Source organism: Anabrus simplex, chromosome 5, assembly GCF_040414725.1.
Source record: "Anabrus simplex isolate iqAnaSimp1 chromosome 5, ASM4041472v1, whole genome shotgun sequence".
NCBI classification, from domain to species: Eukaryota; Metazoa; Arthropoda; class Insecta; order Orthoptera; family Tettigoniidae; genus Anabrus; species Anabrus simplex.
In genome coordinates this window covers 177,462,987-177,486,106 of record NC_090269.1, presented here as the reverse complement: position 1 = coordinate 177,486,106, position 23,120 = coordinate 177,462,987, and the positions used below count along the sequence as shown (strand labels likewise).

Below are 23,120 nucleotides of genomic sequence, written 5' to 3'. Positions count from 1 at the left end.
TGTGTGCCTTAAGGGCAGTTAGGAATGAAGGTTGTTGTAGCCTTTGATAGGCTTGTAAAATGGAGAGCGGGTCTGCTCTTTTCCTCTTAACTTGGTAATTAGGAGCTAATGCTCCTTGTACTTAGAGGTTTTTCTGCCCTTTAGCTATTGTGATGGTGAGCTGAGAGCTCAGAAATTAATCTTGGGGCTCTGTAAATTCTTAAATTGTTAACCTGCTACTTGGTACCTGTTACATCTTTGTTATTTGTTGTCATTTGTTGATTTTGAAAAGAAAATATAACCTTTGTTAAAGTTTTAAATTAACTTTAATTTCGTAAGTTGAGACCTATTCCCAAATGCACCTTCTTTCACCTCTAACTACCACGGATAACTCTGTAATAACAATAATAATAATAATAATAATAATAATAATAATAATAATAATATTATATTATATTATATTATATTATATTATATTATATTATATTGTCTTGTGTTTATAGGTTTTCTCAACTGAATTAACTTTCATTATTTTGATACTTTAAGGTTTGCAACACTTCCTTCTCATTGTGCCAGCACTGGTTTTTACCAATCATAAATTTTCTGTATTTATTTTTCAACCAATCAATCTGCCAATAAAAATGAGAGGGTGTGTCCGGATTTAGTCCAGAGCCTTCTCAAAGCTTCCTCTCGGGTATTTTCTAGTTAACTTGTCTTTTTGATCGCCGAATTACTGAGTGTGTGTGTTAAGACAGGAGGCGGGGGCCTCTATCTTCAGCAGGCAGAACATCAGCTATAGGTAACGGCCAACAGTTTTTCCATCTAAGTAGTTATCTCTGCAAGCTGACCCGAGGAGAACGTTGTAATCTTTAACTATGTAACCGTCTGTTTTCTAAAACGTAAACTTTCCTCTTACTCATGTAAAATTTCATAAAGACTTAAACTTTAAATCGGGGATAGAGAGTGCGCTACCCTCTCGAATTCCCCTTCAATTTATCTTGAGGTGACTATGATTTTTGTAACTGTTTTTCTCCTGTAAATTACAAATTAACTTGTTCTTCTAGTCACCTCAAAAGGGCGGGATTAGCCTCTGCATCATCGGGCCGCAAGCCCAAGTAGGGTTTTAAACTTGGGTTTCTAGGAGCACAAGTGTACGCCTCCACACATTCTTGAGTTTGGGGCCAGTAACTTAACCTGTTCTTTTTAACGATAATAATAATAATAATAATAATAATAATAATAATAATCATATGGCCTCAGCTACCGTGTGCAGACATTTCAATTTGACGCCATCTGGCTGTCTGCTCATCAATTTCGACGTTCCGTTTTACTCTAGGCCTACTAGATGGCAGACCGAGTAAACCAAAACTCTCTTGGGCGTCTATGGCTTAGATTTAATTAATTTTGTTGGGTAAACACCAAATGTGTCACCAGAGATCTTTTACATGCTGACATCGTACGACATGGAGTGTCGAATGGTTTTTTTTTTTCCGGCCTTCAAAATCCGACTACCTCTACCGGATTTGAACCCGCTATTGTGGGATCCGGAGGCTGACACACTACCACTGATCCACAGAAGAAGCCTTTTAATTAAGGCCCAGTAGAATGAGTACAAGATACCCCTGTGTCAACTAAAATTTGTACAGTACTGTAAATTGTAGGTTGTGCCTAGAGGCCAAAAGCCTGAAGTGTGTTGAGCAAAAATGCTCTTTTCAGTCTTGTTATTATTGATAGTTGCCTTGAGCAGGCTGAAAGAGTTTGGGAGCACAGTCTCCTTGATTGAATTTGTAGAGCATGTAAGCTCTTTTCTTGTAATTTAATTGATACTGGTGTAACACTGAGTGGTTCCTTTGGAAGACCGTAACTTGTAACTGTTGGAGCAAGGTGCTTTCAAAAAATTGTGTTTTGGGAGATATCTCTCCTTTGCTACCTGTCTATCGCCAAGATTTTGATGTTTGGACATTGGTAAATTATGAGTTTGAAGCTCAAATTGTAACTAGTCTTTTCTGGGTTCTTCCTGGTTTTCTTTACTTTGTACCTGACTACCTGTACCTGATATATAGTTGAAATTTATTATCTGAAAAGAAATATAACCTTCATTTTAAAATTTTAATTAATCTTCAACTTTCGTAGATAGACCCATCCAGTCCACACCTTCTTTCACCTCTGTGATCCACGAAAGCAAGGTAACAATAATAACTGTACCGGTTGGTACACCTATACGCCGCACATTTGAATGTTCCGCCTTAAAGTACTCCTCTACTGGAGAAACTCTGAACTTTAAAAACCGAATCAACTCAACTGTTTCTCAGAAGATGTCACTGTGTGTATTTCGATTTGTTTTGTTTTTCATTGATCAAGAAGTCTGGACATTCTCTTATAGATGTCTCTACCAAAAAAAAACTATGATCATGCACCCAGGTGCGAAGTGAAGGAACTTTTATGAAGAAATTTCATATTCAGAAGTTTTGGTCTTTACTAAATTTTGTTCTTTCATCTATGGGTTGGCAATATTAATCTTTCTTTCCACCAGTTTTGAACTTAGCCAATCTCGAATTTCTTTAATTTTGGACCAATAGTGTCCTCCTCCAATTTTAATGTGTAAATTTCGGGCAACCAATAAACACCTGTGGGTGTGTCTTAATTATTCATGAAAGGTCTCGAATCTTCCATGAGAGTTTAAAAACTGCTGATTTTCATGGCCCGTCGCCACTTCAACAACATCTAGCTTAGTGTATGGAAATATAGCAGGGGGCGGGTTGCGCCTCTTCCTTCGAGCAGCAGCTCTTCAGGAAAGGTAATGGCCTTTTAACATCTTTATTTCTTTCTTGGTCAGCAGTTTAACTCCCGGGGAAGGTTCGAAACCTTTTCAAAGTATCCTACCTGTTTAAAAATGTAACTTAGTGCCGGGTTATGTAAACATTTTCTTATTACTTTAACTGTAAATCGGGGATAGAGAGTGCTTTACCCTCTGGAGCTCCCCTTCAATTTGGATTTGAGGTGACTACGTTTTCATAAACGATTTTCTTCTCTTCATTAAAGTGTTAAATTATTTTTCTTATACGAGTCACCTCCCTAGTGTGGGAATAGCCCTGGTGTATCGGCCTAGCGCCACTTAGGTTTTAACAAGCTTTCATGTAGGAGTGCAAGTACTCGCCTCCATTCTGCTTTGTATTTTGGGCCATTAACTTAACCCATTTTTGTTTCCCTTCCTGCGAAGGCCCAGTAGATTGGGTACGAGAAACCCCTCTTCCATTATAAGTTGTGCCTTGATGGCAGTTAAGTGTAATAAGCTGTTATTGCCTTTAATAGGCTTGGACGATTGAGAGCGGGTCAGCTCTTTGTGGTATTTTTGAAAGGTGCCTCTAGGAGGGTTGAGATTACAAGGTGGGAGGAAGTGCTCCATGTTATGAGGAATTTTCTGCTCTTTGGTAATTTGTGGTTGTGAGCTGAGAGCTCAGAAATTGTTAAACTTTGGGGCTCGTAGCCCAGAATTTGTAAAGACCCCTTAACTTGTGCTTTCGTTTGTAAAGTTACATTGTACCTGATTTTTCTTTGGTATTTCACCTAGTGAAAATTGTTAAACCTTGTTGTCTATTGAAAATGTAACCTTTATTTAAATTTTAAATTCATCTTTCGGACTTGTAGTTAGACCCATTCCAGCCCGCACCTTCTTTCACCTCTGCTGATCCACCAAAACACGGTAACAATAACAACAACAATTTACCATTTTCCCTTGTAGAATGTTTATATGCTTTGGATTGGCTGCTGTCTAGTAACTACTGAGTGAATGTTATCTAATTTTTATTTGGAAGTTAAAGGAATATAGTATTATACAATATGCAGAACTATTTTAAAGATTTCTCAGTAGCAAGTATGCTTCATAATCATAGGAACACACAGAAAATAATTAATTTCTCATTTCCCTCTCCATTTCATATAAACGTAGCAATACACAAACAAGTCCCAATTTCACGGCAATTCAAAACTCTGCAGCAAGACAAAAGCTACAAATCTGGAACGTGTATATTGCCCTACAAGCCAGCCATCAATGGACAAGAGAGATTCAACCAAGGTAGCACAACTCACTGTTAGTAAATCAATCAAATCTGAAACACAAAGTGTAAGTCGATTACTTTCTACTCAGAATAATGAAAAGCTAACCTATATTCCCAACCATTTCTCAATAATCTCGAAATCTAATTCTTCAGGACCCAATCTAGGAAGCATGAGAGTTACAAGCAACTTCCTCCCATTTCTATGAATGGAATGAAAGAATTAACTGTAATGACTTATGTGTTGATTTAGTAAGAAGCTGTGGAGTTGTAGTAAGAAGGCCCAAGGGAAATACAGTTGGTCATGAATAATGCTGCAAACACTTGAACATAACAGTAACACTCCCCTTCAAGCGTTCTTGAACAAAGAATCTGTTCATATAACACCATCTTCAAACCCAGAACACACCAAGTCAAATAAAATGTCAGCAGAAAAGTATACAGGGTTATTTATATAAACCGAGTGGTTTGCAAAACAACCCCATTTCTCTCTGGCAGCAGACAGGAAGATGCAACTACGTTCTAAAATATGAAGACACTGAGGGGGCTTCACTTACCATCACACCATAGATGTTGGAAATTACCTTCATCTCCCTGTAGACACAGCCATACCCGTCACTTCGTGCTTCTGGAAGTCCGCTGCATTCCTAATCTATTCCATTGATTAAAGTCATGATGTTCAAATCTTCAATTGTTTGGGTCAATTTTGATGCACTTTATCATCTGAGACAACCCCTACAGGAAATAATCTGGGTCTTGTTTCATAAAACATCTTTCACTAATATTATTAGTAAGAAACCAATAATATTAACAAATGATATTAGTATTATGTTTCATAGAGTTATTAGCTAATAATATTCGTAATTAGTTTGAGTCAAAATTATTACAGAATTACAAGGAATTATTAGTAGATATTCCTAATAATATTAGTCAATTGTTTCATAGACAACATGACTAATAAAAGTTACTGATGTTATTGCAATTATTTCCATGAGTATATATATATTTTTTTAAATTTTTTTTTGCTAGGGGCTTTACGTCGCACCGACACAGATAGGTCTTATGGCGACGATGGGATAGGAAAGGCCTAGGAGTTCGAAGGAAGCGGCCGTGGCCTTAATTAAGGTACAGCCCCAGCATTTGCATGGTGTGGAAATGGGAAACCACGGAAAACCATCTTCAGGGCTGCCGATAGTGGGATTCGAACCTACTATCTCCCGGATGCAAGCTCACAGCCGTGTGCCTGTATGCGCATGGCCAACTCGCCCGGTGAGTATATTTTGACTTATGATCCATATTATTAGGGAAACCAAAGTGAGTGGTATTTTAATATTTTGGCAAAATATCGTGAAGATCAGTGAAATAGTCAACTATGATTGAAATGGTGATGAGGAACGAGTGTAGGTATTCACCGTTCAATAAATGTTAGGCCAAAAACAGCCTGTACTGGTATGTAATAAACATATTAATACAATGAAAGATTTAGGTTAGATTACAGAACTTTTGAGTATTTGATAGGATTGGTAATAGAATGTTCCACTGCAAGGAATGAAGCATAACCTAAAAACAGCAGCTTTACATTGCACTCCATGGGTTGGTAGTGATACACAGTATCATTGTGTTTCCGAGGTGCAGTTCTGCTCAGAGACTCATACTATCCTTTAAAATCTTGGCTTATACCACCAGTAAACGAAGGTGGTGGTGGTGGTAATGATTGTTTTAAGAGGAAATACAACTAGGCAACGATCCTCTATATAACACTAATCAGGTAGAAAAATGGAAAGGACCTAACACTTTGAAAAATGAAGGTATCAGCCAAAAAAAGAGAAAGACCATGAAATGTGTGAAAATGAAAGACTATAGGCCTTGCAACCGAATGCCATCGGGGTTGGAAAAGAACAAGAGTCGAACAAGGGAGATCGGACAAGATAGATTAAAGTGAGGAGCCTGGCACATGTGGAAGCAATGCATGACTCAGCTCAGGGCCCTGTGATCGCCAACCCATGCTCCCAAGTTGAGAGCCCCTGTGGCCCCATTTAGTTGCCTCTTACAACAAGCAGGGGATACCGTGAATGTTATTCTACCGCTCCCATCACAGAGGGTAGTAAACCAAGATTTTGCTAGTCCAACTCAACAAGGATTTTTAAGAGCACATAAAATTTTAAAAAGTTAGAAGAACATATGAGTGATGTTACTTACCATCCGCTAACAAATATTGTTACAGGGCTATAAATAAGAATAGCCCTTTATCATAAACACTAGTGTGTGCTTCCACTACGTTCACTGCGAATAGTTGATGCTTTAACTCAATCACTTTCCGCAAAGAAAGTCTCTTCTCTCACTTTATTTTCACTTCTTTTATCAATTGTCACATGTATCCAAGTCACAACAACAAAAATATCAAGTAAGCCTATTGAACATATAGATTAATAGTCAATCGTTCAAGCACTATCCTAATGCTAGGAACAAACACAAACCAAGAACATATCCAACAGGCCAATTCTAATCTCCATTTCTATCAGCTGACTAATAAACTAATGTTATGAGTGAAGATATTTTATTAGTCATGCGTCAATCTTTATGAAACAGAATTTGGTTAACTAATAATTATTTTTATGAGTTCTAATATTATTAGGTAATACTATTAGTTAGTTTTATGAAACAGGGCCCTTGTGTTGATAAGTCCGGTGATCTTGGCAGCCACAAATTCTTAGAGATTATCCTTTCTTCAAAGAAACTGCTGAGTAGAACAAGAGACTCAGCTGACATGAGGCAAGTCGCACCCATCTTGCTGAAAATAACTCTCGGTTAGCTCAATGTCATCTAGTTGCTTGACAAATTGATGGAAAATATCCTTGTACTGGTCTGTGTTCATAGTATCAGAGGACCTTCTGTGGGAGCAGGAGTCTTTAATAAATACCATGTGGGTTGTGTGTGGCCCAAATGTGGTAATTTTCAGAATTCATGTAACCAGTCAGATGGAACGAGGCCTCATCTGTGAACCACACGATGTTCAGAATTCCGGTAGCCATATAGTAAAATCCAAGAACCCTGTGTAGTAACATTTTTATTTATTAATCTCCTACAACTTGTGAATGGCAGCCATCTAGCATAGCCATAGTTTCTTTACATTGGATATATGAAACACAGATCTTGCCTCGTTTCCTATGAAACCGAAAATAACATCTGAACATTTTCTGCCACATCTGCCAAACCAGATGTGTGATACTTACCAGACTTACAGAACACCCGGTTGTTTCCAACTTTCTTGCTATAGCAAGTATGTTGTCTCTCTTAGGAGGATTGCAAACACCACACTCTCTCCTGAACACCTTTCGTGCGGCTATGATGGAATTCGTAATCCAATAATTTTGCCCTAAAAATGTGCAGAGGCAATGTGCACTGCATATTGAACTAATGTACGGTTAAAAAAAAACAAGCAAACCAGCAACAAGCAAATTATGCAAATACTGGCAAGTGAATTTTGCAGAGTTGCTTCACATTCAGAAACAATTGCATCTTCCTATCTGCCGTAAGAAATGGAGTTGTCTTGAGAACCAGACAACCAGGTTTATATACGTTACCCTCTAAAAAACTATATAATTAACCTATCGATGATCCAGCACAGTGACCACTAAAAGGCCATGTCACCACACAATCCATGCCATAATTTCCTTTTAACACTTCACAAAATTTTAGCTTTCACACCAAACAAGACATTACTTACCAAACCCTGCACTGGGATTCACTGAGGTATTATTAATCAATCTTTCAACATACGCAATGATCAAAATTACACTACCACTCTAAATATAAAAGGTAGCATCTTCTATAATTTCACACATACATAAAAATTAATGTGACATACAGCACAGCTAGACAGAATTTAAATCAATCCTCACCCTTAACAACTTTTATCTGCTTCTAATGATGACCACACATAGATTTCATGTCAGTAAATTAACAAATGCCAATAAAAATTTAAATCAATCCTCACTCACCACTTTTTTGTCTCCTAATGATGATCATTTGTAATATTTATAGATCAATTAACAATGTGGCATTAAAGTCCAGTAGTTATTGCAATAAACAAAACCATCATCATCATGATCATCCACATCGAATTGTGTTAGAGTATGGATTTTCCATTAGCCTTTCTATCAGAGTGGATCTTATATGAGGAAAACTAAGATGGAACATGTGTACCAAAGAGGTTCAAAATCAGAGACATAAACTGATTTAATTAAACAGAAGCTAAGTCAGAACAATGCACTCATGAGAACTCTCCTCTATTTAGACATATCAAAACAGGTATCTGTTCCAGGTACTTCATGATGAAAACAGTACAAAAAAAGTGATTCCTTTCAGTTTTATTGACTAAGAATTCCAGTTTCAGAAGCTACAATAAGCAATTAAATACTTCCAGTCCTTGCTGTGTATGTACTTTCATCACATAACAAGATGCAGGCTCAATTCATAATTTTAGTAAGATATTGTATACCTCAAAGAATATAAATAATCATTTCCATATAACCAAAACACGTTAGTTATGCTTAGGTAGTTAGGTCTCAATACAGATGTGTGTTGTCGCTGTGGAGGGTCAGTACAGGAAAGGGAGAAACAGGATAGAGAAATAAGAGAGTGACAGAGAGAGAAGAGCTAGTACTCACGTCGCGATGAAAAATCCTTTTCCTCACTTTCTCATATTCTTCCTCACGCTCCTCGAAACTTTTACTGCGCCGTGGCTCGGAACTAAACTGTCGCTCGGGGGACTGCAACAGACCGGGCCCCGCGACAATCACAACCACCACCACCCATCAATTTCTTTGACTCATAAAGTTTAAACTACATAAGAGAGAGGGGGACTATGAAAACATGCATATGTTACTTAAAATGTTATGGAAACACTAGTTAAGCGTCCATATTCCGGATAGTCCATTCATGTGAATTCAGCCCAGTATCAACCAGTTACTAGAGACAGCATTAATATTGCCCACTGTGCAAGTATTGAGCACTCAAAGAACATGCAGGCTATATATAGTTTGATTACACAATTATAACAATTGTTTGTTTTAATACATTTCCTTAGGCTCAAAGAAACAAATAAATAAATAAATAAATAAATAAATAAATAAATAAATAAATAAATAAATAAATAAATAAATAAATAAATAAATAAATAAATAAATAAATAAACAAACAAATAAATTTAAAAAATCGAGAAAGTTGGGATGAACAAATATAGAATATATTCCTATACAAGTTACTTTAAGGAAATGATAATAGACCAAGAAAAGTAAGATCTACACTCGTTCTCAAAATCCAGAACACATTGAAAGACGAGAGATAAGAAGTTCATATTCACACGACATGTGCATTAGTATGTTCTGAAGAAATGATTAGAATTTGAACCATGTCCACCCTCAGGTTTAAGGTCCACATCGATATCTCGGTGCACCACCACCGACTGGTAAAATGTGCCTGCGGCTCTTGTTGTCCCTATAAACCAAAGGTAGTGGATCAGTGTGACTTGAGCAGACGTGCAGGATGCCTCGCAGATGTATGCGAGAACCGCACCGTCAAATGAGCGAGTTTGAAAGAGGGCGCATTATTGGCATGAGAGAACATAATGCATCCATCCAGGAAACTTGCTCGTGTGGGATGAAGTGTGTAGGCAGTACAACGGGTGTGTACAGAATGGTTCACAGAAGGCCGCAGAACGCGACGAGAAGGGTCTGGTTGCACCACCCAGGCCACAACCCCCCCCCCACGCGAGAAGATCCAACACCTCATCCGAATGGCATTCCAGGACAGATCTGCGTCCTCCTCGGCTCTGGCACAACAGTGGAATAGTGTAACATATTGTACACTATCAGGAACGACGGTCCGCCGCCATTTATTATAGTTTGGGTTACCGGCGCGTCACCCACTTCTCCACCTACCTTTGACTAATGTGCATAAACATGCTAGACTGCAATGGTGTATGGAACGTCGTCACTGGGGAAAGGAATGACAGCAGATAGTGGTTTCAGATGAATCCAGGTTCTGTTTGTTTAAAAATGATGGCCACATTTAGGTTCTCCGCAGACAGGGGGGGAGAGGCATCACATTGACTGCATTCGCACAAGACATACAGTGCCGACTCAAGGCCTTATGGGTGTGGGGTACTATTGGGTACAACCACAAATCACAGTTGATGCGTGTCCAGGGCACTATGACCTGTTTGACCTACGTGAATGATAACCTGTGACCTGTAGCTCTACCCTTTCTGTACGACACCCCAGACGCCACATTTCAGCAGGACAATGTGCGACCACATTTTGCTGCACGAACACGTGCCTTCTTGTTGTCACAGGATGTCAGACTGTTGCCCTGGCCCGCCGATCACCGGGCTTGTCGTTAATCGAAAATGCGTGGGATACGGTGAAACGACGGGTGTGGTGCTGTAAGCCAATACCAACCACCAAAGATGAACTGTGGAACCAGGTGAATGCAACATGGATGGCTATACCCCAGGATGCCATTCGCACCTTATACGTGTCGATGCCATTACGCATGGAACAAATTATCAGTGCCAATGAAGGAACTAGTGCCTACTAGACAACAGGAGACATGCTGCACCTAGGTAACTGATATGCTAATCATTTCTGCAGAACATACTAATGAACATGTTCTGTGAATATGAACGTCCTATCTCGAGTCTTTCAAAGTGTTCTGTTTTTTATGAATGTGAGTGTATATCACAACAAAAGTTTAACTGGAGTCTACACAAAGTAAAACACTATTACCTCATTTAAAATTTTCGTCCTTGTAAAGAATATAGTAAGCAGTACAGAATTCATAATCTCCTTCTCTTGTGATAAATAAATAAATAAATAAATAAATAAATAAAATAAAATAAAATAAATAAATTCTTAAAAGTTTTAAAGTAGGAATATTGCACAGCTAGCTTAGAATGGACTGTGCATGTGCATAGCAGAGAAGAGTGGAGTGTACGATGGTGTATGTCAGCTATCTTTGCAAAATAAACCATGCAGTTCGCCTGTCAATGATGTTTAATACATCCTGAATACAAGACCGTGCATGAAAAATATCTATAAAAACTTTTACTACTAGCTGCACACTGTCAACCTCAAAATTACAAGTATATCACGAAATATACATTAGAAAGTAGCAATCCACTTTAAGAGCCACAAGACATATATAAAGGCATATATACACTCAACATTTCAGAGGTAATTCTTAAATAGGAACACCAGAAAAAACTGGGATAAGTGGAAATATTTGGTGATAGTGTCAACTCAACGTAGTGATGATTACGTACTAGCAACTGATGTCAACAACCAAATGCAATGAATTTTGTTATCCCAGCAGAAAGGTACTACACGATGTTGAATTCATTATTGTTATATGTATCAAGCAGCAACTACCTGCTAAAAACTACTGAGCAAGACATGGGAATTTCATTAACTGGATAGGATGAAAGCACATCTAATTTTATCAAAAATATTTTATGTTTACACAATACCATACTACATTTGCTTCATGAAGAGGACAAAGTTTTCAGCAGAACTAAGTAATATTAGTATAATTCAAACAGCTATTTGATTTTCATTTTTTTAATAAAAGCAAGGAAATAGGCAACTGACGAAGACTCAATCTGGTACTATCTCAATCTAATAGCCCTATATTACAAAAATTTCAACAACAAGTAACTGAATAAGACACAAATTTGGTAGAAGATTTACTTCCATAAAAAGCTTCCACAGACATACAGCAAACATGTTCAAAATAGATCAAAGTTTTTGGAAATTTTACTCAGCCTAGTAACTGATCCACGATTAAGGCTAGGTATCATGCTATTATGATTATCAATGAAAGTTTTCTCACCAGAGATCCATGACAATCTCCACTTTTCACAACCATGTAGCGACAATGAGTAAAAGTAATCAATGATATAAAACTGAACCAAAACATTCATTAACAAAAACAAAGTCAGTACACCATAAAAATTATTCCCTAAGTCACCTGATATTTATACTTCTTCGACAACAGAAGTTCAAGTCATTGTTACCAGGAAGTAAGGAGTTTCAAGTGGAACCACCTCAAAAAGGATTCTGTACCTCTCAGTATAAATGAAAGTTGGAACCCTACAGAAGGAACTCTCAGTATAAATGAAAGTTGGGACCCTACAGAAGGAAAGTACAAACCATACTGTTACTCTCCAAAAAGGTAGAAGTTGCAGGAGAGTCTAAGCTCCCAGTATAATGTGGATTTTTCACTCAGGCCAAATTTAGAAATTTAAACAATGACAGTTGTTGAGTACAGACAGAGGCACAAATATGAAACAAAATGACACCAACAAAGGGCAGCCTAGGTCACCTGGCCTTGACAGATGCTGTACGAAGACTTGAGAGTTCCTGCATACTTCTGCTTGCAGAAGCAAGAAATTTTATCAATAGGGGACCCTTTGAAGTTGAAAAACGAAGTCAACATCAACTTCCATGCTCTTGCCAGATTCCCTTTTATCCTTTAGAGAAAGGGAGGACTTATGCTTTTCTGAATAATTTTGTCTTTTGCTTCCTCGTTGATATAAATCATATTTCAAGTAACCCAATGGCTCTGCTGAAGAAACAGCTACCTTCCTAATGATACTGGAACAGATGCCTGAGGGAATGATTTATGCAAATGTGAATCCCTACAGATCCCAAATTGTGTAGTACCTAAAAAGTCAATTTCAACTTTGTAAGCAAGTGCCTTCACTCTGCCTACGTCATCTTCCTAAACGGAGAGCCCACTGCTCCTACAGTATCCCTGACAATTGCATAGCAATGGTAAATGTTCTTTGCTTTGTATTATTAATTATAGTACCTATGTTGAAGAAGACACCTCTGTAAAGCACTTTGGCATTCTTCTATACACTTTGGTCATTTTTCAACTATGAGAAACTAATATGTATGAGAACAAATTTATAGTTCTACAAAAATTCAACATTACAAATGAAATATTATATTTAAAAATCACTTAATTCGTAATGTGAGAACTTCCTCATTGCTCTTCATTTCACTCATGACTACAATCATAAAAGAATTCAAAATAATAGACAAGGAAGTTTGCTGATGATGCTTCTATTTGGGGAGAAACTGCGAACGATGTTGTTTAAGAAGAGATTGGATCCTTGGAACACCAATCTTAAAGAATGTAAGTTAACTGTGAGGAAGAGCAAAACAGTGGTAATGAAAGTTCGCAGGAAAATTACACCTTGTAACCTCACCCTCGAGGGAGAGAAGACTGAACGTGTGAATAACTTTAAATATTTGGGTAGTACAATATCAAATGATGGAAGTGTCAAGAATGAAGTGAACAGGATGCAAAAATGATCCAACTTCTTTCATCAATTACGGAACATAGTAGGAGACAAGAGAGGTACTCAGAGGGCTAAACAGACCATGTTTAAAACTTATCTACTGCCGATCAAGACATATAGTCTGGAGAGTTGCATCATACATAAAAGAGAAGTCAACTGCAAGATTGTGAAATGAAGTTCCTTAGATTAGTTGTACAGAAAACACTTCAAAATATACAGAGTGGTCCACCAGTTACTTAAAATTTAGTTTTATGTAACCTGCAGGTTAGAGACAACCTAAAAGTAAATACCCTTGTTCCTATACAGGGATTGTACAACGAAATATTTTGGAGGTCAGCATTGTAGACAGAATCGTTAGTGCCAATGGCAAAAGCCTATTAACATATACCATATAGACTGAACTCCCAACTGCTAGCCCTTGTCAGAGCCAAGGTGACAAAACCATGCACCTCTGTGATTATGAAACCTGGTTTATTACTGTGAACATGATATGGACACATACCAAAGAATGAAGTTATATTTAGCCTGGTCCATTTGTGATTCTAAGTTATATAGCGGGATTCATCCGAAAAGAAAACTATTAATGAAAAATGGCATTCCTGCCCATTTTTGTAATATCCTTCGACAAAATATTCCCCAAATACTGAAGTCAGAACATGAAGCTTCTAATGTAAGAGCAGATAGTATGGATGTAATTGATTGTTAGGTAATATTCTCACAACAGATGACCAGCTGATGTTGGTCTGTTGAACAAGTGCCTGTGTGCCAAAAAATATGAGGGACAATCTGGACAGCATCTTAAAGAACCTGTTCATTAACACCCAACATTATAGGAGTATCTCTAATAGGAGGTTTCCTTTTTTTTTTTCAAGTGAGCCACCCGAATACAAACATCATTTAAGGCTCCTTCTCTCAGGGTATCGCAACTGTAATGACTTCTATCATATACTGTATGTGAAAAACAAACTGTACTGAGATTAAAAACATGCTCTGAATATCAAACAGTACTAAATGTTGCCAGAAATCAGCCACTTTACTGGCAATGGATGCAGAAAGATGGAGGTACAGTCCAACTGTACGTGCCCTTCTGAAAAAAAAAAAAAAAAAAAAAAAAAAAAACTTTGGAGATCACTTAATTTCGCAAGGAATGGAATTCCTGTACCCTTCTCACTCTCCAAATCTCACACCCCAGGAAACCTACACATGGGGCACACTGAAAGAATCCATTATTCTATCATTTAGCACCTATGAATGTTCCCAAATCAGGAGAAAAAATACAGTAATATTTCATGCCCTTGAGGCAATCTGCGTTCATCAACAGGATCAAATATCTAAAGGACAATCAAGAACAAGGCTCAAGACATCAGAATACATATTTTGAACACATTTGTACAAATTCAGTGTTCGCAGAGTGTGTTCCCCCTAGACCATTTTTCCCCACTGCAATTCTTCCACAGTACTTCCTGTCCTTCAAAAAATTATTTCCAAAACCCTTTCTCTCTCTACAGTTTAAACTCTGAATTAATTTAAATGATTTCCATAAAGTACAAAGTGAAGGCTTACAAGGCATGTACAATGATCCTAAACATAGGTCATTAAGAACTTTGAATGCATTCTGTAACACCTTGATAACAGCTGAAGATATTTTAGTTTCACATGAAAAATCATTTAAGGAACTACCTGAAGAACTTGGTTAAACTGCAGTATACTTCAGGGCCTTGTATATCTGGTAGATGCTGATAGAAGAAGACCTATGTCCTACCCAGATTCCTCCCAGAACAGTGGAATTCTTATTATGTGACAATCCATGGTCAGCACTGCACCAAGAGCATATCTGAAGGGTGCCATAGCAGGTTTCAAATCGTTGTGGGAAAACGTCACCCTTCATTTACGTAGCTTTGATGGAGATTTCAAGAAAACAGTAATTACAAGTGATTACTTTCATTTTGACCATATTGTAATTCAATTATTAAATGTTAAACAAATAATTTATTGAAACCACCTATTCAATACTAGTAAAGTCTTTAGGACTATAACATTGCCATTATATTAAATTTAAGTATGATACATGTTTCACCTATCATTGCAGGCATCGTCAGCCAAGAATTCTCTAACTCCAAGTCAGAGAGAGCTCTGAGTGGATGCTTACTATGATTATTCTAAAACAATATATTTTAAAACAATTTGCACTGTAGTACAAGAACATTAGGTCATACTGGAACGAACAAGCTATTCTTGTTTATAAGTTCAAATGTGACATCCAACGTAAGTTCACATCCAACGGAAATAATATTAACTGTCAGCTCTCATGTGCCGGTAATGAGAACGGCATGACACGAGTGGGATTTAAAACATCTGTACATTTTTACAGTCTATTAGGGGATTAACTGATGAGCCCAACTTAGCAAACTGGGGCAAAACGCTGGCAACCAGGAATGAGTTAGCTTTAATTTATAATGTCCAATAAGGGGCCATTTATATTGGTGCTATATTAACAGCAACAACCGTGAATATTTCTTAACTAAAATATACTTGTTTCCTCATCCCAAGGTGGTGAAGCCCCCAATGGAGGGGAGCTGCATGTACCATTCTTACTGCATATCAACTTTCCTGCTATTCTTAAATCTCTGGCAGTACAGTACCTGGAATCGAACTCAGGTCCCCAAGTATGGCAGCTAATTGTGCCAACCATTTTGCTGTTGAACGTTCTTAACTACAAAAGACATATAGCATTACATGCATGCTTTAATTGCGCAGGCCAGACATGAAACTATTCACCTATTTGTACGACATCATCAGAGCTGCAGAAGGCCGACACACGCTAACTATGAAACATAGATGTACCGCAGGACTTTGACACGCGTTTTCATTGCGCGGGTTGTACGGACGAAACTATTCACAAATTTGTGTGATGTCATCAGAGCCGCAGTAAGGCTTGTACCCACTTCGAAGCGAAACAGTTGTTCTTCTCTGACGAATTACGTTGGGGGGGTCTTGTATACAAGATTTATTTATTTCATTTCCTTTGTTCCAAAAAGTTGGGGAAGGGGGTGTCTAATACGCGAGGCAGTCTAATACACGAGAGTAAATACGGTATTATAGATTTCTTCATATGTGTTTGTAAATTGTAACAGAACATTCAAGTTTGATCTAGTCCAATCGAGAGGCCGGTCGATCGATTGTTCCTTGTATGTTCGGATGTGCTCCGTTTAGTGTTGCAAGAACATTTCCAGAAGTCTATATTTCTATACTGCCAACCTAACACTAAGACTACACACACCAACTTGCAAAAATACTGAAAGCTGAAGCAGTTATACTTTACAGAAATCAATAAATGTTTCATTCCTAGGGATAATTATAGATATCTGAAATATAATTTTCATGCATCAAATTTGATCATTACATTTCAGAAGTGTATTTATATATTTTTCAACAAAAGCCTTGATATCTGTATACTTTTCTTTAGTTCAATCGCAACTGCAATATGGAATTAACAGTCGGGGTGGAATACTTTATTCACACTTGGCTCAGGTAAATACGTGCCAGAACTACATACTGAAAGTCTTGAACAAAAAGGCACTGATATTTCCAACATATGAACTGTTCCAGCAAAACATGGTACTTAACATATGGCAGCTATTTGTGTAGTCAGGGACCCTATACATGCAGAAAAATGTAAACCTCTTCTGCAAAGAACACAAGTCAAAAATTTGCACTAGGCTAAAAGACAGAACTGGAATAAGTGTTCCATGCCGGAACACTTTACTTGTACAAAGAAAATAATCTAAGTTGTCTAAGGCCACGGATATACAATGCGGACATGATCAGTGGCAATCAGAATACACTGAAGAAAAGGCTATTTACATGGCTCATCAACAATTATTACAAAGTAAATCAACTTATAAATTTCTATTTTAATATTCAAATCAACTAGCACACTATTCCTCTCCACTAAGAAACCAACATTCTTTTTAAACCATGTCTCTCATTTCCAGCTTCTTGCTTATTACACCAAATGCAGAAAAACAGTTCATAAAATTAGTACAATATCACCAAAATGCTAAAGGAGTAAATGCAATTCACTAGATGCAATGATATACATAATCTAGCTACTATATTCTTCAAACCCACACACAAGTTTACCTTATGTGGGATTCACACTGTATCTTTTATTACATCTGTATGTATATGTACACTATTGATCATGAATAAAGATGTTTAAAATGTAAAAAAATAAAAAAAAATGTATGTTTGTTGAACAGTATACATATATATTGAGCTGACAGGCAGAGGGGCCAGAGAGAGTACAGAGTGGAGTTACGATTGCAGAGTGTGGGTTAGAGCGAGTGTTACCGTGAGCTAAGGATTTGGTTAAAATCTGAACTTGTCAGAATCGACCTGAGTGAGGGTAGTCAGTCTTGCCTTGTGACAGTAAAGTGAATAATCACCGTGTGCACCTGTTGATATCTGTACTTTTCATAAGCGACTGTGTGATGGTGAAATGAATGATCACTGTGAGGACTTGATATCTGTACTTGGACAGAATCGACAGCAAATTGCTTCAGTGTGTTTTCCTTAATAGTGCTGTGTTGTATATAATTGTGTATAACTGTGTGTTGTTAAGGAATAGACATAACAGCAATAAAGTGGTTATATGCAAGGAAGTGAACGAATGTGATATTTATTTACACCAAAACAAAATTGCATTAAGATTGAGACCCTGACCACCAAACAGATGTACTGTACACAACTTAGTTCATAGAACGCGAGTCATGTGACGACCGCATACATCACACTGGCATGTTAACCTGTGCCTCACGCACCCCGCTATCCCTGGTATCAGATGACAGCTGCATCAGACAGCTTGCGATGGTCCATGGTGAGGTGTGTTACTGTGTACAGTGCACGACTCGTAGGAAGATGGAACGTCCAGACATGGATTTAATGTACGGTGTGGCAGGATGTAGAGCCCACAAAGCAGCACGAATGTACAGAGAACGCTCTCCCAACAGGTGTCATCCTAACTGGAAGAAGTTTGTCTCCGTGAATACCAACTTAAAAGACATGGAGTCGTTCACGCCACAGAGAGCTGGCTAAGGTTCCTGCCAAAGACATATCCGTACACCAGACTTTGAGGAGATGCTGTTGGATCGTATGGCCGATCACCCAGCAATAAGCACCTGTCAACTTGCCCGTGGAACGCACACTTCGAAGGATACTGTGCGGAGAGTACTGGCGGAACCGGTATTACACCCCTATCATAAAGAATGTGTGCAAGCATGGGACCTACGGATTTTGAGCCCCACGTTCTCTTCTGCCAAGGGATTATCCACCGCAGTGCTGTGGTGCCGAACTTTGTACAGTTTGTATTGTTCACCTGTGATAGTGTTTTCAACAGCCTCAACAGCCATGTCTGGAGCGAGAACATTCCCCACACCACCCACATCGGTGGCCACCAGCAAAGATTCTCTGTCAACGAAAGGGCAGGTATTGTCCAAGATCATCTAATAGGACCTTATTTGCTGCCTCCCATTTCACTGGTCCATATTACCTGGTCTTCTTGCGGGATGTGCTGCCACAGTTCCTGGAGACTGTACTCCTTGCAATCCATGAAAGGGTGTGGTTTCAACGCAATGGTGTACCAGGCCATTCTGATATTAATGTCCGCGAGCACTTGAACAACACATAGCCTCACCGTTGAATTGAAAGGGGAGGTCCTGCCCCATGGCCAGCGCGATCGTCAGATCTCACACTTCTGGACTTCTTCCTCTGGGGTTACGCAAGTTGATGGTGTATAAAAATCCCATGGAAATGGATCTGCTTGCTAGAGTCGAAGCTGTCTGTCTCCTGGTACAACAGACACCAGGGATCTTCGACAGAGTGCGGCAGAACTTCATGCGCCGTTGCCATGCATGCACTGAGACCGACAGTCGTCACTTTGAACAATTACTATGAGCTTTGTTGTTGTTGTGCAGAGTACGCTGTGTATGTCCATAACGCAATAAATATGCATTTCCGACCACTGGTTCCCTATCTCAATATAATCAGAGGTGGACCCACTATCAACTGTTTCAAGTTGACACAAAAGGTTTGAGAGAGACTGTGTAACTGAAAATAACAGCTTTGTTTCAACACTTTCAGTATGAGTTAAAATACAGTATTTAAAGCAGTACAATCATGATATTAAGAAAAGTTGGACCCCAGACAAAGGACTGGGAAAATGTGGTAGAGAAAGGTACTGCAAAATAAATAATAAAAATATTTTAAATAATACTGATATGATGCTAGACAAGAGAGAGGGAGAGGAGTAGTAGTAGTTATTGGCTGCATTAGCTAGTGATTGAATGCATGGTCCCTTCTTATCTACACTTTATTGCACAACAATAGGTTTTATTACAAACAAGTGTGTTTCCCCATGCTTAAGATCCATAATGTGGTGTTTGCCTTCATTCTATTTGGAAAGCATATAAGAATCAACAATGTTTAGTGTGCCATTTCAGCTTTAAGTTTAAATTATTCCTCTGACAAGATGTTTCCAAAGTCATCATCTTGATTGATAATGGAGGCACCCTCTTTTACACTGCTGCTGCCATACGTGTGCAATACACAACAGTGAAATAGGCAGTTAAACGGTTTTCAGATATGAACAGTTACTGGGGAAGATCCGATATGCCAGAAAAGGGAAACTTCCGCAAGAATGACAGATTTCTCAACAGCAAGTTTCTAAGAGACCATCTTACAACTGTGGTTGAACCTTGAAATAGACTACAGGATGTGTGTGATGTTAACGTGAGTGAGAGGACTATTCAACATCATAGAGAACAAAATCTTCAATCGTGACAGCCTGCTAAGAGACCAAATCTGACCAGACAGCACTCAACTGCCCATCTTCAGTACATTCTCAGTACTTTAACTTTGTTTTGGATACTTACACCTAATCAACACTTACAAATTCTATTATACAATTTTATTCTATTCTATTCTATTCTATACGTCACAGTGAAGCGGGAGAGCAAACGCACTTCATGGGAAAGGAAATCATGACGTTCGATTGTCATTACGAAGCTCTCTTCCCCCTACTTAGCAAAATGCTGAATGCGATACAGTATTTAAGGAAAGAAAAAAATGCTTTAATCACAAGGAAACTGACCTTCTCAAGATATTCCGGTTTGATTTTAGCTTCTCAATGGTGGAAGTTTCATCGCGAGTGGGGACATAGATATTTACTATCCAAGATTAAAGTAGTACAACAACAATGTAAATGCATTTATGAAATAAATAACCCAGTGATGTTATTCTCCATAAACATGCTTGGATTGTTGGCGAGTTTCTCAGATAATTTAAACCAAAGCAACCACAAGCCAGAGATTATTCACCTTTAATCTGTATTATATTAGAAATGCTTCTAAACCACCTCTTAAAATTTAATAGGGAGCATTGTAATTCATTACGTGCATTAAAAAAATAAACGAGATTGTAGGCATCTTTACTGATTCTGGTCAAAATACATAAACTGCAATGAACATACAAAACTTATTTCTTACAATATAAATTGAAAATGACGTGGATTTCTGAAGTTTTGATAATATTTTTTCTCTTTCCTACATGATAATGATTAGTGACGGGCAGAATATAATATAATGCATTCGAGAACTTTTCAGAATCGATACTTGCATTCGTACAAAACTTTGAAATCATATTCTTAAGTTCAACATAACATTTGAAAGTCAATGTAGGCCTAATGTATGTGGTATAAGATTTCCAGAAACTGACTACAAACGGTATATCAGTGACTGAATTACATAGGGAAGATTTAAAAAAAAAAAAAGATATTCTGCCATCATTTCATGTTTGTATCTAATATGCATTATTTTAATACATTAGAGAATTAAAAATTACTTGTGGTCGATTGTTGTTTTCAAGGGTTATGAATATCATGTTGTTGGTCCGTATTGAACTGAAAATAAGATATGAATTATAACACAGTAGAGATTTCCACCTATTCAATACTAAGATGTATTTACAATATTTACATTACATGGGACTAGTTTTAACTCTCCTCGGGGTCATCATCAGCCATATTAAAACATACACCATGTATGGCGAAATCCTAAAACAACTTTTTTAACGGTAGGAATCTTATGGATATATAATTTACAACATGAAGTGTGGTTGAAATGTTGCAAATGAAAATGAGAGATATTACGTGTGATGCAGGTAAGTAATAATTAATACAAGTAAATAATACATACTAAGAAGTATGGAATAAAAGCACAAATAAGGTGCTCTGTGTTGTAAAAATTTTTACACTCATGGAATTCAGTAGGTCCTGGTAATAATGAACACAATGTAAAATGACACATATAAAAATATACAAGTATGTACAATGTCTGGGTAGCAAAATGTGATACTCTCTAGATGCAAAGTCGACTTTACACTGTATCAGCTTAAGCAGAGAATTTGGCAGTTGGTGTATTAAGAAACCAAGCCGTGTTGATGGGCTGCATTGTTGATTGTTGGAGTTGTGCAGAATGTGAAGCTATTTTGAGTTCTTGTTAAGAAGAATGTAGACACTGTGCATGGAGATATTAATTGGTGGAATTCTCAGTTCATAGTGGAAACTGAATTGGACCTATTAAAACTGAGAAAAGCCAGTAAAAACCAAAGTACGTGGAAAGAGGAAAAGATTACCATAAAGTGAAAGGACACTTACCTCGCTCTGCGGTGTGTGTAGTTTAGCTGATAGTGTGCGACTGGTGGCGGGAAGAGAAATATGGACGGGGAGGAGGGCAGGCGCATGCGGGTTAGCCTTCAAAACCAACAATAAAAACATGAACGTTTTACACAATACTTCACATATCAACAAGACCAGCAGTTTTTTTTTAAATCAGGAGTTTATAGGATCAAATGCAATACCAGTGAAAAATCCTACATTGGGCAAACCGGAAGAAACTTCAATATAAGATACCATGAGCACATTAACCCAATAAAACACAATAAGTTTTCAGCTATCGGCCAACAAATGCAAGATTATAACCATAATTTTACCAATATCGAACAGAACATCGTCATACTTGAATTAGCAAACAAGGGCCCTTTACTCAACATAATGAAAAATTACTACATGCACCTAGACCAATATTTTAACGCTAATTACAATCTTAAAAAAATCTCAGAGAAACCCAACATACTGTACTTTTCGATTTATTTATCACTTTTCTCAGAAACAATAATGCAGCCAACCAGAACTCAATCCTAAGTTTAATTAAAGGTACTTTTCCGAAACAATTACCCTTTCTCCCGCACCCTTCAGCTCCGCATTCAACTCCCACCTGCCCCCCGCCGATCCCATCCCAAGCCACCAACACTTTTCCTAACCCGCATGCGCCTGCCCTCCTCCCCGCCCATATTTTTCTTCCCGCCACCAGTCACACACTATCAGCTAAACTACACATACCGCAGAGCGAGGTAAGTGTCCTTTCACTTTATGGTAATCTTTCCCTCTTTCCGCATACTTTGCTTCTTACTGGCTTTTCTCAATTTTAATAGGTCCAATTTGGTTTCCACTATGAACTGAGAATTCCACCAATTAATATCTCCATACGCAGTGTCTACATTCTTCTTAACAAGAACTCAAAATAGCTTCACATTCTGCACAACTCCAACAATCAACAATGCAGCCCATCAACACGGCTTGGTTTCTTAATACACCAACTGCC

General features: G+C 37.9%; 1 protein-coding gene across 7 annotated transcripts in view; it reads right to left on the bottom strand.

Moving 5' to 3' along the window:
- The window catches only part of enc (encore), a 1,357,661-nt gene that overhangs the window by 791,936 nt on the left and 542,605 nt on the right, over positions 1-23,120 (bottom strand). For 6 of the 7 annotated variants that reach the window (XM_067147181.2, XM_067147182.2, XM_067147187.2 and 3 more), the window contains one exon: positions 8,705-8,806. The exons of the other annotated variant lie outside the window; for it this stretch is intronic. In XM_067147181.2, coding sequence (XP_067003282.2) covers positions 8,705-8,806 — 102 coding nt within the window. The remainder of the gene's footprint in view (positions 1-8,704; positions 8,807-23,120) is intronic. 7 annotated transcript variants of the gene reach the window in all.